Here is a 17,307-nt window from a genome sequence, read left to right on the forward strand (position 1 = left end):
GTCCCAATGGTTGTAATGTCTTTACATGTATTGTTTATAATGTTTCCACTAAGAATATTTGGGAAACGAATGCAAACAGACACATATGATATGGCGTCCAAAGGTCAAAAGAATCTTCTCATCTTGTGGAATCACTTCTTTTTAAAACAGTACTTGAATATGAACTACGTCGGCTTGAACACTATTACTGAGTTTCATCCATGGATTTTGGTGTAGCTCGCCAAAATAATGTATATGCTCTAGCGTTTTTTCCATTGCAGCGCAGACAGACTTGAGTGCAATCCTGTGAAGTGTGATGTACCATTTTTTTTTATTGACACACTAACTACTGAACTGTGACAATTTTTATTAGATGAATCCATAAAACTCATCTTCGCTAGCCATGGTCCCGATATCTTAACTATATATGTATCTTTGCATATCGTGCATGTATTTCTGCTATTATAGTCAGTGAACTTCATTGGATGCAGTGGCAAGACAATAAAAATTAGGTTGTACAAATTTTAACTGATCCTACATGATCGAGACAAGGGGATCACACTACTCAAATGCACTCATGCATAAGCAATTTTCCACTGCCGCTCCATGTTTGTACTAAGTACCTTTCACTCAAATAAACACGTAATGGCTTATCTCTTGTACGTAGTCATATTTTTTATGTTAAACTTACAAAGTATCCTTTTGAAGTCAATTGCCGCCACCATTTTCTGACGATGTACAAAGCAACGCTGTTACACGCTATTGGTTAGTTGGAATTATATACTAAGTGGGGCAAGTCATGAAATCCTGTAGATATCGCTAGGACAAAGCACTAACATATCTGTTCCGCCAAGGTGTAGATAGGGTTAACATATCGGAACCATGGCTAGCAAAGATGCAGTAAACTTCATAACTCATTGCTCTGTCTTGTACTTTGGTCTTACTAGAGTACCTTTGAAGCTGTAGCAGCAGTGGTAAGAGAATGAGGAGACGTCGTCTCTGCTGTAGAAGAAGGAGAATTTCTTTTAGAAATGGGTTTACATTATTTTATTTTTTTTTCTTTCTTTAAAACTTGAATTTGAAAACACGAGTGTTAAATCATGCTGATAGGCGTGACAGAGAGAAGACATCGTTGCCTAGCATTTTGGTTTTCTGGAGTACCGTACACGTCCTCACAGCAGAGTACCCTCTCTCTCTCTCTCTCTCTCTCTTTTTAATGGCATCCGTTGTCTTTCTTTCTTGCGACTTTTGTCTTTATACAATCATATATTAGGTTTAATTAAAAAAATTTTAAAATTATCAAATCGTAAAGTTTCAATTAAGTTAATAATATACTAATAGCGCATAAACATATTATCCATATTTCGAGATAAAGACCACCAAAACATACAATTTCTTAACTTATGAAATCTCAATTGCGTATAATGACTTCCAGTAAACAGCTCTATTATTTAACGTAACTATTCAATTTTTGTTTTAATTTTTGATTTCAGTTGATCACCAGAAATCATATTTAGTTAAAACAGTGACGAAAATATATTATACAATTTGTTCATTTCCATCGCACATTTTATTTCCATTTTCCATTGCGTATTTTATTTCCATTGCGTTCCATTTATTCACTGCGGTATGCGTATCGATTAATTACGTCATTTTGCACACGAATCCACTGTAGCGAGAGCTGAAAGAATCGTGTGCAAAGCCAGCAACTAGCGCGCAAAAGGAGAGCAGCGTGGAAGAAGTGTTGTAGGGAGGTGGTGTAATTTCTTGGGGTAAGCTTGATTTTGGATCTGTTGAAATGTTTTGAATAACGTGTGGTATAATGTAAACATTGTATTCTATTTTTTTTTCATGTTTTTCGTAGCAAGTGAGCACAATTATTATTAACGGTGAGCACATGTGGTGGAAAAGAAAAAAACTCGCGTGTTTTAAGCCTCCATCGCAGACATTGATACAAATGTGGACTTTGACTTTAAAAACATTTTTGTAATATGATTTACACATCAAGGCAGATACATATTCTATTAAGTTCCTAGTGTAGTTATTCCTGTTTAAAGTTGGAATTGTGAAGAATGTATTATTCACCCCCCCCTTTTTTTTATCAACCGCGTGCGTTCAACATGTCGGCCGCGACACCATTTCAGCGAATCAGCCTAGCACTTTTCAGTTTTCATTGGTCTAGATTTTGCATGAGTATATTTATATACTGAGAATTTTGTAAATTTTGTTTGTATATATTAAAAGTTCGACTTGTTCAGAATGCATGTTCTCCCTGCCCTTTTTTTTACAAACCGCGTGCATTCAACATGTCGGCCACGATAACGAATTAGCCTTGCAGATTTAAGTTTTAGTTGGTCAAGAGTTTGATATAGAATAGTATATGGTGCGGATTTTGATCGTAATTTTTTAAGTTGGACGTGTAGAATGTAAACCCCCCCCATTTTTCTTGTCAACCGCGTGCGTTCCACATGTAGGTCACGACCACGACACCATTTCAGCGAATTATCCTTTCAGTTTTAATTGGTCAAGATTTTGCTTGAGTATGCAAATTCTGGTTGTCTTTTTCCCCCAGGCCTTTATTAACGACCACGTTTTTTGTTCGTATTATGCTCTTGGATTATTTTGTAAATCTTAGTTTCCTCGATTTGGCAACCCACCATTGATTATGGGAGTGTTTTTGTTTTTAAATATCTCTCTTCCTAAAATATAGTTTGAAAGTCTTCGTCTGGTTTATAGCCCCTCCCAACAATTATATTCATAAAAAATGAGAACTATTTAAATAAAGTTTATATTCCGTTCGGCCCAACTTTGTCAGAAAACGAGACCATCAGTAGCAACATGGCATGATTTATTCATAATTATAGAATATATAATAATGGAATGCTCTCTGCATAATTTGAGTGCAGATTTTAAAAATGAACCCATCTTTATGACCTCTTTTCAAAGAAATTCACAGGAAACATTCAAACACATGTACCATCCACCATTTTTAATGTTGGCTTTGGCAATTTTTTAAAATTCTTGACCTCGTGTTATTTCAAGCTGAAATTTGCATATTTCTTACATATCTTTTATATAGAAATGTTTTGTGAACATTCAGCTTTAAGAATAAATTGACTTTTTATATGTTCAGGTAATTCAGAAGCCTCCGTGCCTAAATTACCCCTCCCCCCCACTTTTTTGTGTGCATGTAAAGCTATAGTTTTCGAGTCTTACACAAATTGAAATTATGTTGGTTTTAAAATGGTATGTTTTCTGCTTAATTTGAGTGCAGATTTAAATCATGAGCCCATCTTTGATATCTTTTAAAATAAATTCACAGCAAGGATTCAAACACATGTACCATCCACCATTTTTAATATTGGTGTTTGGCAATTTTTGAAAATTCTTGACTTCATTATTTCAAGCTGAAATTTACATAGTTCTTACATATATTTTATATAGAAATGTTTTGTGAACATTCAGCTTTTAGAATAAATAGACTTTTTATATGTTCCAGTTAATTCAGCACCGGCCCCCCCCCCCATTACTTTTTATCATACACAAGCTGAAATTTAATGTTGCATTTGAAATGGAATAGTTTCTGCCTAATTAGAGTGCAGATGTAAAATGTTAGCCCATCTTTATATCTTTTCAAATAAATTCACAGGTAGCATTCAAACGTGTACCATCTACCATTTTTAATACTGGTCTTTGGTCACTTTGAAAATTCTTGACCTAGTGTTCATGCTGAAAGTTGTTATATGTATATTTTTTTTTTTTTTTTTTTTTTTTTTTTTTTTACATATGCTTATATATAAATGTATTGTAAACATTCGGCTTCAAGAATAAATTTACTTTTTCTATGTTCCATCTACTTCAGAAGACTTTTTATCACACGCCCCATAACATGTTTACATGAAATAGCATAATCATGGGGGCCCAGAGCGCTCTGCTACAGATTACTGCCATCTCAACTGCGTGGGTTTAAGTCTTGGATTTGGCCATTGTTGGTATGTGAGAAAGCTTGCCAATAGCTTCTCGTGTGTCAGTGGTTCTTTCTGAGGTTTTCCTGGTTTCTTCCTCCACCATTAATACTGGCCCCCATGTATAGAAAGAACCACCAACCCACAAGAAGCTATTGGCAAGCTTTCTCACATACCCACATTAACTTAATCTTGGACTCTAACTGCTGCAGACAGGTGAGAGAACAGTGATCCACAACGAAGAACGCGTTATACCACTCAGACACTCGGGGGCCCTGCAATTAAAGTATAAATTAAATAGTGTTCAAATGGGTTTGAAGCTAATATGGGTGATGTTGATGGTCATCACTATACTCTCTAGTGACTGGATGGTCCTTGTGTTTAAACTTTTGCTGGATGCTTGGAGTGAATCATAAATCAAAATTGATGCATGTTGGTGTGTTTGCAGCATGTTTAAAGAATAGCATACCCACCCATTTAAATCAATATTTTTTTGCTGGTGTGGTTCACAAAGTGATACTGTTAACCAAGAGTTCTGGATTTTATTTTTGTTGGGCTTTGCCAATTGCTTCTTGTATCGGTGTAAAAATGAATTGCAGTTGAACACTATTCCTACAACTGAATTGATCATGCTTTGCTTTCTGTTTATGCAGTAAAATCTGACTTGAAAGAAACGCTGCTGTTCTTAAATTTGTCAAAATATATATAGCACATATGCCTTAAATATTTTCAACTTGTGTAATTTTAGTTAACGTTTCTTAAAGATGACTGAATATTGTTTCCTAGAAACACGACCATGTAAGGGTATTTGGTATCACAGAATCGTATTTTTAGCATGACTTGTTTCAATTTGATTAAAATCAGAACTTTGTTTTGTTTAGGACACTGGTGATGTGATATAGATAGCACTTGCTTAGTCAGCTATGTCAACATTTTGTGAGAACATTTTCTTCCAGTAGATTTGATTTTTTTTTTTTTTTTTTTTTTTTTTTACAAGTCTGACCGGAACATCACTTTGAAAACAGGACAGGCCCAGTCTAGAATTTGAGTGACCTGGGCATTGGGCTATTGATTTTTTTCCCCCCGATAAATTCCCAAAAGAACCCTGTTGTGTCTCTAACACATTAACCCCTAGCAACGACTTTACGGGACAGGAGGTAGTAGCCTACAGCTGAGCTCTGTAGCGTCATGGTCATGCATGATACACTAAAGTGGGTGGTATTATAGAAAGGTAGACAGATGTAACTCTACAACGATACCAAATAATCTGGAATATCTAGTTGCACTACAAAGTACAGATAGAAAAACTTTTGGACCTGACCTTTTTTAACCGCAAAATTCGCCCGTGGTTGGAATCCCATTTTGTGTCTGGATTTTAGACTTTTTGGTCTCAGATCTCAGGAAAACCGGTATGAACGGCAAACAGACAGACGAGTCTTTACAAAAAGTAGGATAAGATTGGCATTTGGAATAAAGAGTGGTCTCCATACAAAAATAATGGCTCTGTCAAATAGCCAACGAAAAATAATGTTTCTAACACAACTAGGCAGTATGTTATTGAAAGATGACCAGGGATTTGGTGTTTTCAAGTCTATTCAGAAATCGCTTTCAAAATGTGTTTCCTACTTAATTGTCAGGCTTAATGGCAAAAAGCTCCAGGGGTTAATGTGTGTTGCATCTGTCTTTTGCCCAGTGCTAGCAGAGGACATGAATTCATGTGGCAATAAAATATACTTTTTGGCTTAACCATGAAAATAATGTGGATCTTCCCACCTTACTTTTGCAGGTTAGTAGAGGTGAGGTGTTGGAGGTATTTTTGGGCAGGTGGAGTTGAGAACTTGAGTAATATCAGACTGACAATGGGTGATAGAGACAAGTGCTACAAGTGTGGAAGGAGTGGACACTGGGCTAGAGAATGCCGTAGTAGTGGTGGAGGTGGTGGTGGTGGCAGAGGTGGTGGACGTGGAGGAAGAGGAGGTGGTGGTGGTGGTGGAGGAGGAGGTAATGTTATATGCTTTAATATTCACACATTTTGTGAAAGGTCTGGATGTACAAGATTCACCATGTCCATTCTGTTTAGTCTTTAGACTTGTTTAATTACATCTTTAGAGGGACTATGTGCATTTTGGGTTCAACCTGAAATTTAGATTTTTCTAAACAATTTGCTTATAAATATTTATTCAGCATTTCTTTTAAATTATGTGAAGACTCCAATACGTCGTTATGGATTTAGATCTGCTAGTTAATGATCAGGAGAGCTTAAGTGATGGTATGTTGTCTAGTGTTGAACCAAGTGTTTGCATTGATTTTATAATGATACGTTGCACGCAGCTTGGAAATAAAGAAGTTTACCATTGCTGTTTTTATTGCCTGCATTGAATATAACAGTTAAGTAGTATAGCTGCCACTGATTCTGGTCTATACTGTGGCAAAATTTTCTCTTGATAAATATTTGGAAGACTTTGTAACCTGTTCGTTCGGATTGTTCACATCTCAACGCCACGAGCTGTCTTGTTAAGTCACAGGTATGGCATCTTCATAGTGTGAAGCAACCACTGAAGATAATAGTGCCGGTTTAATAACTTGAGTTTTAAACATTTTGTTGATCACATCAAACTTTGCACATTGATTATTTTGAGTGTTGGAGACTACTATTCTGTCAGGGTCCATTCTAGAAATGAAATTGTAATGGGATAAGTTCTCACATGCGTCACAAACTGGGATGAATCTGCAATAAATGGTGTGAAAATATTGTGCTATTTATTTGCATTGTTTCCACCTTTTTAATTTTGTAGAGATGATGCTCTCGCATGTCCTAGAATAAACCCTGTTTAATCTTCATCAGATTTAATCCAGGGACCACAATATTATTTGGTGTTGCATCGATATCTTGTGATCATGTTTGTTTGAAAATGTTGCCAAAATTCGGTCTAATGTGGATTTTCTAAAGACTGTCTGAAATTGTTAAAACCCATTGTAGTTAAAAAGAATGTAAGAAACTTGTTATGGACTCGTAAATCTTAAAGCCAGTAGAGTGTCTGTCCCGTTTGAGGGACTTTTTTTTTTTTTGGTTGTATTTTTATTGTTCTTCAGAGAAATGTTACAAGTGTAATCGTTATGGCCACTTTGCCCGTGAATGTAGGGTGGACCAGGATAGATGCTACAAATGTAATGAAACAGGGCATATTGCTAAGGATTGTGAGAAGAATATAGACTCTGGTGGGTATTCTTAAAATTCTTTTTCCCCCAGAATCTTTTTAAAAATAAAGCACACATTGTTTGATGTAGAGGAGTAGATATAAACTGTTGTAATACGAAAATGGTTGTTAATTTGGTGTAAAATGGTTAAAAATGGCGAGGGCTGGGACAAATAAGTTCTTAAATTTTTACATAGTTGATCCAGGCTAAATTTGTTTTCCATAATGCATTTTTGTTACGGAGAAGAGACTAGACTCTTTAACGTTTAATTACATTATAATTGTAAGAGAGCAAGTGAATGATATTGAAATCGATTCATTACCATGTTTTAACTTCCTCAACAAAGGGCTAGGCCTGGCATCAAACATCCAGTATGCACGTTAGTAGTTGTAAAAATGAGTCAATTGTTGTAAATTATCGAAAGGTTAGTGTCACTTGCATGGATCGTTTAAATAGAAATATTTAGACTTGAATAGTTTATATTACAAATGTTCAATGTTTTAATGGAAGTGCACAGATGCAATGATGGCAGTTTTTACAAAATGTATCGGGCCTTTTGTTATGCTGGTGTGTGTGCTGTGAATGAATAAATTGTTTGATTTTGTGATCTTAAATGTTGAGAAATGATTAAAGCACTGGAGTTTGATACAGATCTTGATTTATGGCAAATTTGTATTTGTTGCATAGATTAATTGATTTGGCCCCAATTCCGTCTGTAGATGTGATGAGTCTGAATCCTATTTCCGAGCTCTGCAGCATCAAGGTCATTTAAGATTATACCAAATAATCTGGAAGTTCTAGTTGCACTACCGAAAATAGATAGAAAAATAAATTTTTGGACCGTTTTTTTCCTTCTTCCTCCTCTTATTCCCCACCTAAAATTCACTTGTGGTTGGAATGTCATTTTGTGTCTGGATTTTAGACCTTTCGGCCTCAGATCTAAGGCAGATTGGTCTGAACTGCACACAGACAGGTGAACCTTTGCAAAAACTAGGATAAGATGGGCATTTGGAATAGAGTGGTCTCCATACAAAAATGATGTGTCCATTAAGCAAAAAAATAAAAGAACTCCCAACCTTTACCCCTCTGCTCATGTGCAAACAAAATAACCAATGGAAAATAATGTTTCTAGGCATTAGTCTCATGGAAAATCTGTTGAAAGCCGATGTATTGAGAAATAGCTCCTCCCCCCCAATGTCTTTCCTACATGCATTTCAGGCGAAAACGACAAAAACCTTGGGGGCCAAATGAGTTAAAATCTTGATTATTAATTTATTTTAAAGCAAGTGCTTCAAGATCAGAACTTTGGTTATTTTAGAAGACATGATTGAATTCTGTCATGTTGTTCACCAGGCTCCAATTTTACATCTTTTACTAGTAAAACGCCATCTTCTAAAATCCCAGTTCTGTTATTTTTCCTTCCGACCAGTTGTTAATTAATACCATAAGGCAGGAGTTCAGAAATTCTATCACTGAAGCAAGAAAAGCACATTTTTTATGCCATTCAATTTATTTTTACAAGTCGTACCTTGCATAAAAGGAGGAATGCTAGTCCTCTTTCTGGTACATTAAGATGACCAAGGACAATTGTTCCAAAGTAATCTGTACAAACCATCGCCAAAATCAAATGTGACCAAAATTGTATTTATCCATTCCTCAATGTCGGTTGAATTCTAAGAATACTTGCTTATTACTACAGCGTTTGAATATCACCCACTTTAAAAGGGATTTTTTAATTTCATAAACTGCATGTATATCCGAAGTCTTTTTTTTATTATGCAACTCTAGTCTATCTATAGTGAACTAGAGTTTTCACTAGATGACTTGTGATATCTTCGCTAGCCAGGGTTGCGATATATTAACCCTATCTACACCCAGTCGTATTAAACATGTATCGGACGGAGTGCTTTGTCCAAGCGACATCCATTGGATTTTTTTTAGTTCATTTAGTATGCAATGCCAGCTACCCAATAGTGTGAAACAGTGATGCATTGTACATGTGACAAATAAGGTGGACTTCAGAAGGATACTTCTGAAGTTTGACATTGAAAGTAAGACATTGTACTAGACAGAATCCCTTAAAGATTTGAGTGAATGAAATTTGTACGATAATCGACCGGTAATAGAAAATTGCTTCTTATCAGTCCATTCAAGTTGTTCTTGACCATGTTGGAACAGTGTTAAATTTGAATAACTTCATTTTGATTTTTGATGTAGCTTGCTGCCAGGTACAGTGAATTTCAGATTCAATGTACATAAATATCAGCTTAATACGCCAAGGTGTAGATAGGGTTAACATATCAGAAGCTTGGTTAGCTAAGAGATTGTGATGCCTGCTGGGTTCTAACTTTAAAATATATATTCCCAATTTGATAGCCAATATGTCCTCCAGAGTGGCCATTTTGAAAATATTGTCAATGCTACAGCTTGCCTTTTGACGACATTGTGGGGTTTAAACTAAAAGATGACTTGTCATGTCTTGTTGGTCTTGAATGAAAATTATGCTGATCTGCATGTACTGAATACCGAACTTTTAATAAGTTTTCCAGCTTTACAATAGTTTTTGTTACACCTTACTGAAAGCTGGTCAGATTTGAAAAAATCATGGTTGGCAGGTCTGAGAAGCTGTTCATTTTGAGACAGTTCGTACCAGCCCCATCTTTTCTTCAATATTTCCTTTGTGCTTCATCTGCACAATGCAGAAGGAATTAATGTAGGTATTATCATCTGGAAATTAAATTCAACTAAACTGATGTTTAAAAAAAATGCCTTGTATGAAATAGCTGTCATATTTTGTGTACATAACACTTTTACCCCAAATTTTATTTGAGTAGGTTCCTGCTACAACTGTGGCAAGTCTGGTCATATTCAACGAGACTGCCCTGAACCACGAGAGAAATCTGTGGTTACTTGTTATAAATGTGGAGAAGAGGGTCATTATGCAAGAGAATGCTCTGATGATGGTGGCGGTGCTCGAAATGATGACAGAAAATGCTACAACTGTGGCCAGTCAGGCCACCTGTCACGGGACTGCCCTGACGAGGGGGAGCCAAATAGAAGAAGTTGTTACAAGTAAGTGAACATTTAAATATTTCACTACGAGCAAAATGAATAATTTTTTTATTTTTTGCTTTGATATAATAATGATTTATAGGAAGAGACATCAAATTTTGCTACCAATTGGACAGCATGGCAAGACTAAAAGTTTTTATGGGGGTAAAATTACCCTTGTTTGTGTTATCAACACTGGTTGGTTGGAGTTTTTGTAAGGTTTCAAGTTGGCAGATGTTATGATTTATGGACTGGATTTGACGGCAGTGTTGATCTTCACTGCAAGTGTGTTTGAACCTAGTCTTCCTTTAGTAATTGATTTAAGATTGCGGAGTGGTTTTATTCGAAAAATTGCACTGTTGTAGTAACTTTGATCATATGTTTTGAACCTTTCTTGTATATCGCATAATATAAAATGAATGCTGGATCAAGGATTTTCCTTGAAGTTTTCGATGTTCTTTGCCGAAGTAAATGCCAGATAAACATATTAGATAACCCAAGTTCTCAATTGTAAACATTTCTGTACTGTTTTTTCAGGATTGGAGCACAGAATAATGCATGCTAACTTCTATAATTTGTCAGTTAAAAAAAAATGAAAGAAACTAAATGGTACAAATATAATTTTGCATATTTCATTACCAAGATATATAGAAATTGCTCGTTTTCCTTATGTACATTTGCTTCCGAATAACAACATTAGTGGAGAAATGCTAAATATCGTTGAACAGCCAGTCAGCATTCGTGAACAAAAGAACCGTTTAATTAAACTTAATGCGATGCAAAATTTAAATTGGGTTCAAGAATTTTCATGCTTGGCTCAACTGACATGAACTCCTGGGTATCATCTCCCTTAATAGTACAAAAATTGCAGCCACCAGACCAGAAGATTTGGCCTCCGTTCTACGGAGGTCTAAAGCATTGTTGTGGTAGTGGAATGTCGACCCCCTTCCTCAATTGAGCATTGCATAGTCAAAAGTTTTGTCAGACTTCTATTGTACATTATATTGGCAGATCTTGCCATCAACTTAGACTCTAGTGATGTCCATATATTAACTTGCCCTTGTGCTTTTCATAGAGCTATTCCTTACTGAATATTGTTGGCAATTCATTTCAATTGTACGCTTTAGTGACAAGATTCAAACTTTGGTTTCAAAACTTTAGGATATGTGCAAGTGATAGAATTTAAGACATGCAGACCTGCCTCCTTCGTGATTTTGTGGTGAATTTCATTACTCTAGATGGAGATTCACGCCTCATGCATAGCTGCCAACCCTCTCTGCAAGCCAAAAATTCTCCAATTCATAATTATTTTAAATCTTTAATAAAATAGTGTATTTTCCAATATCGTTGTGATATTTGCAGTTGCCGAAACTGCTGGATGTGATGCAGATTAGTACAGTTCTGCCTATGTGTAGTATTTTGGTTTTATATTGCGATCTTGATATAGTGTAGTAGTGATGGTCAGAGTGGATGGAGTTATTGTCATGGTTCAGTATTCAAGTAGATTGACTTTTCTGAACTTGTGATGTTGGGTTTGTGATAAGCTGTTGCATGATGGAATTTGCTATACTACAGTTACCAGATCTAAATAATTCTCGACACCAGGCACAACTATAAACTCTTGGACCAATTTGTACAGGTTGTCACTGGTGGCACTTTGGCACTTCATTCCTTGTATATCCCATGACACAGCATAGATATATCTGACTCCACTTGCAAACTGAGATAGTGCACAGATTGAAAATGATCGTGATCTTGTGTAATGGAATATGAAGAAAATGTCTGAACATAGATAACAGTAAATTTTGATAAAGTGAATAAATTGCACCTATTTTCACTTGCAGGTGTGGAGGGGACCATCTTGCCCGAGATTGCTCTGACAACAAGGACAAGGAAATTCTTTGCTACAACTGCAAGAAGGCAGGGCATATGGCTCGTGACTGTCCAGAATCTGCTTAAAGGATGTCTGGCCTTTACAGAAAGGCTCTAGCGCAACCAGAGTTACCTGAAAGTTCAGAATCTCCTTAGTATATTTAGGCATAGTTTGTGACATTTACTGTGCAACATAGTTTGAGAGCCAAGATCATTTATAAATGTTGCATATTTGGCAAATAATTTTTTTGGGCAGTGTATATATTGGTCAAGTAGATTGGCCAAGATCATTGCTTTGCAAATTAGGTGCCCTACTAAATATGGTAACAAAATCAGCTGAAATTTTTTATATATAGAGGAATTTGATTGGTTTGCATTTTGCACGCCTTGTCAGTTTTAATGAAACGATGTATGCATGCCAATATAAATTAAATGAAACCTTTCGATTTTGAGGAGTTAAACTGCCAGGTCACTTTGGTCAAGCTTTACTGATTTAAAGCTGAACAGCTCTTTTCAATTTATATCGATTATGTAGATAAATTTGTATTGTTGATTTTTTTTGCCTTATATTTTGGGATAATGGTCCCTGAGATGTCTTTATTTTCCTTTTGTCGAGTCTGCAGTTATTTGCAAAATGCACAAGCAGAATTTGGCTTAAATATGAGCACATTGATTAAAAATAAAAGAACTTTGTACAATTTCATGAATGGGTTCAGAGATATAAATAAAATGTAACGAACATATATTTTGAGACATTTTCCTTTTAATAATAAATCTTTAAAATATTATTCTAAAAGGAACATGCCATTCCTTTATAAGATTTTGTGAAAAATGAAAAGCAAATAACTGCTTCATAAAGAAATATGAATTTTTGCCTTTTGTTGAAAGTGGACTTGTGCATATGGCATGTAAACAAGGTAATTTCTTTTTTTAAAGCAGTATTGTAATGTTTGTTTTAATTAGAACAACCTTTATCTCATGGTGGTGTTGTTGAGTGTAATTTCTTGTTACAATGTGTAACTTGGGAGGCAGTTAATTTACAGTTCAGAACATGGGGATTCTACTTGTCTGAAATATTGGAATGGAAAATGTAACAGCTAGATATATATTTTTGAATTAATTTGAATATCAGATGTTAAGAATGTGGCAAGAGATGTAGTAGGCTAGAAAATGTTGAAATGCATCTTAAATAGTTTCAGCTCCTCAGTAGTGGATGAGTAAGATCCCATAACTTCGGAACTGTAAATCAAGTGTGCTCGAAGTCCTTCAGATGGTGATGCAGGTTTTTCAAAAGTTAATTCTAGAGATCTCATTGATGGTTACCTGAATTTTCCAGGTAGGCCTGTTGTATTGGGGTAAAGCAACCAAAAATGATTGCTTTACAGCAAAGGGAAAAAAGTACAAAAATGCCAACTATCGGTTTTGCTAATATTTGGTGCACTATGCAGATAAAAAGTAACGTTCAGGCACTGACACGTTTTCTTGCATGTTTAGAACTCGGCAGTCATAATTGCTTCAAAGTATTGTTAATGTTCTATTCTATTTCTTCAGGTGACCTTCATCAGTTGTACAAACAAGTAGTCTGATGGTTGTCACTAGTTTGTGTCCTCCTTGCCAATGTATACCCCCCTCCTTGAATGTTATTTTTGCCTTAAGCAAGTATGCAAATTTTTTAATTAAAACAACGTACATTTTTTAAACGGGATATCTTGAGTATATCTAGATGTTTATAAGAATGTAAGGGTCGTGTACTAATTGAGACTGTTAACATTGGGTCTTTGGGGTGGTGGTGCATTTTTCCCAATTTTCTCATTACTGTTTTCATCATTCATGAATTCATTTGTAGTGGTTATCTAAGAAAAGCCTGTACATGATGGATCTTTGGTGTAGTTGCTCTGGATAATGTTTATCATAACATTTTGGAGTCTTGACTGCCGAGTTCAAATCTTAAATTTAATACCAACAGGAATGCAAACAGGTGTCAGATGAACAAGTTTTCATTACAGCTTACATATCTATGTATTCATTCATATTCATGCAGAAGCCATGATTTGCTTTTAAATTAATCATTAAGTTATTGGAGAATCGCATTCATTAGAGAAAAGGGATTGAGCAGCAAGAGATCACGTGCAACATTTTTGATAATCTAACCAATTTTTTCAATTCGTCTGTGATAAGTTTCTCAGTCACGAGTGTGATGTCTTGAAATAGCACAGTGGATGCACTTGCAGTTAACAATGCTGAGAAACGGATTTTTTTTTTTCAATTTGTGCATCTTGATTTGCCTATTTACTATTTTTGTCCATTTGTTTTGGGGGAAATCATTAGCACATTGAGAGATTGCCATTTTGTCAAGAGGCTTTGAAGAGAGGGAAATGTTTTGATTTCTGTGGGAAAAGTGTACAGTAATCCTCCTTGAAAGCTAGAGGTAACTTTTCACAATGTGCAATTCAGCAGTAGCCATTATATAGGACTGCAAAATTAATGTGTTTTGAGGGGATATGAAAGAACTTCAGTTAAGGGGGTTGGTTTAATCCAAACTTTTTCATGTGCGCCAAGGACTGTTCTGATTGAATTGCATTTGATTGTGGTGGGGTCTTTAATCTGCGCTTGAAGGCAACATTGTCCCCTTTACCTTAAGTGTGGAACAGTCCTTGTGTAGCATTGAACTTTTGTTCTTTATAAGACTATCCAGATCGAAGTTGGACACTTTATTTCGTTTCATTATAGCTGAATTCAATCTTATGATTAATGGCAGAAGTTTTGGAAGTGCAATTTTTTCATCACATTCATTTTTTTGGACTGTACATTGTTTGGCATCTAGGATTTCAAACATTTTTGAAGTTTCCACAATTTTGTGCACAGCTCTGCTCGTTTGGAGCTGTATAGCTGCAGTGGTTAATGTGACAAGGTCTAGGCCAGAAGAGTGCAGGCTCAAATCCTATCAGACCATTCCAGGTCTACCACTGTGGTGTCATTTGGGCAAGACTGGAATTGCCCGAACAGGATATAACCTTTAATGTGTTGATGTACTGTTAAACTCTGGTTGGTCAGTTGAGTTGGGGATATTTCAGAATTAAGGGGGGGGGGTGTCGAGAGTGTGAAACCAGGCAAATTTTGTCCGTTCTGGTTATATTAATTGCAGGTTTTAAAGTTGGCGAATTGTGGTGTTCATGTTTATAGAAGAAGCGTATTTACTGCTTCTCTCTCTCTCTCTCTTCCGCCCGCCCCCCCCTCCCCCCATTTTTTGGGATGACTATTTTTTTCCAGAGGAAAATACAAAAGGGAAATCTAAATAATTGCTTTCTAGAGTACAGGCATTAGTGCAAGATGCTTGTACTGCATCAATGCTTATAAAACCGAAACCATATATTTGTTTACCATTGATTGCATTAATGCATGTATTCTTTTGGATGTGAAGAAGGTATGAAAAAATGTTTTGAGAGGAGTAGTTACAAAATGTTGACTTTCAGTTCATTAGGAAGAAGGGGTTTTCAGAGAAATCTTAGTGGTCCAATATTTTAAATACTGGTATCTAAACTAGATCATTTAAAAATGTTTGATCACTATATCATCATCCCAGAATTTAGATGTCGAAAGATTGTAGGAAAAAATTTAAGGTGAACTTCCATAATCATTCATTTCCCCATGCATTATATAGTTGCTCATGACATAATCAGACTCTAAATCCTGGGATGGGCATATACCACATTCATCCATGTACAGCATGAACCCATTTGTAAACAGTGTAGCCCCAGATGTGCCATTGTGTATGGTGACAGCTCTGGCTCGATGCTGCTTGAAGTTGGGTTCGTATTGTACATGAACTAATATGTAGGTGAGGGATGGAGGAGTTTTCACTCAAAAAGGCAGCTAATCAAGAGATAGAGGTGAGTTTGTAAATAGTACATAAAATAAATCCTTTTATGCTTGATACTAGATTTATACACAACTTCAATAATGCCCAATTTGGTACTATAATTGGGTATTTTAATTGTAATGGTTACATGAAAGCTGGAGAGTATTGGATTTTTTAATTCCATTCATTACTCATCTTGGATTTTTGGAAAAATGTCATGCAGCTGACGCAAATATTCAGTAGTAGGGTGAAAAAATTCAAATGTTTTAATTGAAAACAGATAATTATTCACTGATCACAAAGTTTGTAATGAATTTGTATGCAGAGATGCCAAACATTTACGAAATTCAGAATAGTCTGTTAAAAGTAAACTTGTCCTCACCAAGTTTACAAAATGGTGGAGAAGAGGACAATGTATTTATTTAAAAAAAAGGTCAAACCCAATCAACCATACAATTAGATGCTGAATGTGTAGAAAATTTAGTGAAAATCCTGATGCCTGTGACACTAGAAAAACGCCATGTTCATGGTAAATGTATTTGGCCAAATATTTCAACATTTTTTGTTGTCTGGAATTTGGATATCAACTGTTGCAAACTCGATACACGTGAAGGTTCATAGGAACATGGTTTGCGTGTGATCGTCATCTGTATTGGCATCTCACTATACAAATTTTTAAGAGGACTGTTCATCGCATATTGCTGAATACACTTTGGCATAAATTTTGTTAATGGGCTAAAATACTGCAAAAATAAAAATAATGATGAAAAGTTATTGTTCTGTTCTTCTTAAAATAGTGAATCATGCATGTGATATTATTGATTTCCTTGAAGGTTAGAAGGCATTCTCCTAAATGCTGTTTGTCACAAAGTCACCTATGATTTCATTCCCCAGAGTTCCAATCAAGTCCTGCCCAAAAATGGTCATCCCAGCAATATCGTTTTTTTCTTCTTCTTGGGCTTGCAATTGAGAATGTTGTGCAAACCATTTTTGATGCCAAAGGAAAAAGTGGTTTGTATATGTAAATGCTCATTGATTGGGAAGTGTTGTGGAAAAATTGAAGGCAGTTGAGAATGGTGGTAATTGTGATGCAATTGGAACAATGTAAAAAGGATAAGCTTGCAATTTTATGTGCCGCTAGAAGGAATATCAGTTCCTTGTTTATATTTAAGCTAGCTCCCATTTTAAAGTGTTACAACATTCATTCACTTCTTTCACTTGCTCTCCCAACACCAATGCATGCCACTTACAGTACATATTTTCTTGAGCTCGAAAAACTTGATGTATATGATCAAAATCCTAAAGTTCCTGCATTACCCATATACTTCTAACTAGTTGCAACCCTTACAAGACCAGGAGTCTTGCTGAAATCGGCCCTAAGTT

The 17,307-nt window shown here is 35.6% G+C and overlaps 1 protein-coding gene across 1 annotated transcript; it reads left to right on the forward strand.

Moving 5' to 3' along the window:
- The first annotated feature begins 1,616 nt into the window (after nucleotides 1–1,616).
- LOC149789302 (uncharacterized) lies at nucleotides 1,617–16,694 on the forward strand. The gene is made up of 4 exons (XM_089975505.1): nucleotides 1,617–1,751; nucleotides 5,731–5,945; nucleotides 9,977–10,214; nucleotides 12,038–16,694. Exons 2-4 carry the CDS (start codon nucleotides 5,804–5,806, stop codon nucleotides 12,150–12,152), a joined length of 495 nt encoding a protein of 164 aa, XP_089831631.1. The 5' UTR covers nucleotides 1,617–1,751; nucleotides 5,731–5,803; the 3' UTR covers nucleotides 12,153–16,694.
- The last annotated feature ends 613 nt before the right edge of the window (nucleotides 16,695–17,307 follow it).

The sequence above is a fragment of the Sinohyriopsis cumingii genome, chromosome 11 (assembly GCF_028554795.1).
Source record: "Sinohyriopsis cumingii isolate HCF-2022 chromosome 11, ASM2855479v2, whole genome shotgun sequence".
In the NCBI taxonomy this organism is placed as follows: Eukaryota; Metazoa; Mollusca; class Bivalvia; order Unionida; family Unionidae; genus Sinohyriopsis; species Sinohyriopsis cumingii.

Bases quoted from the DNA above. Each gene is read 5' to 3' on its own strand.
- LOC149789302 (XM_089975505.1), top strand. From the start codon at position 5,804: ATGGGTGATAGAGACAAGTGCTACAAGTGTGGAAGGAGTGGACACTGG. The intron at 5,946-9,976 runs GTAATGTTATAT...TTATTTGAGTAG, and splicing joins TGGTGGTGGTGGAGGAGGAG to GTTCCTGCTACAACTGTGGC. The intron at 10,215-12,037 runs GTAAGTGAACAT...TTTCACTTGCAG, and splicing joins AATAGAAGAAGTTGTTACAA to GTGTGGAGGGGACCATCTTG.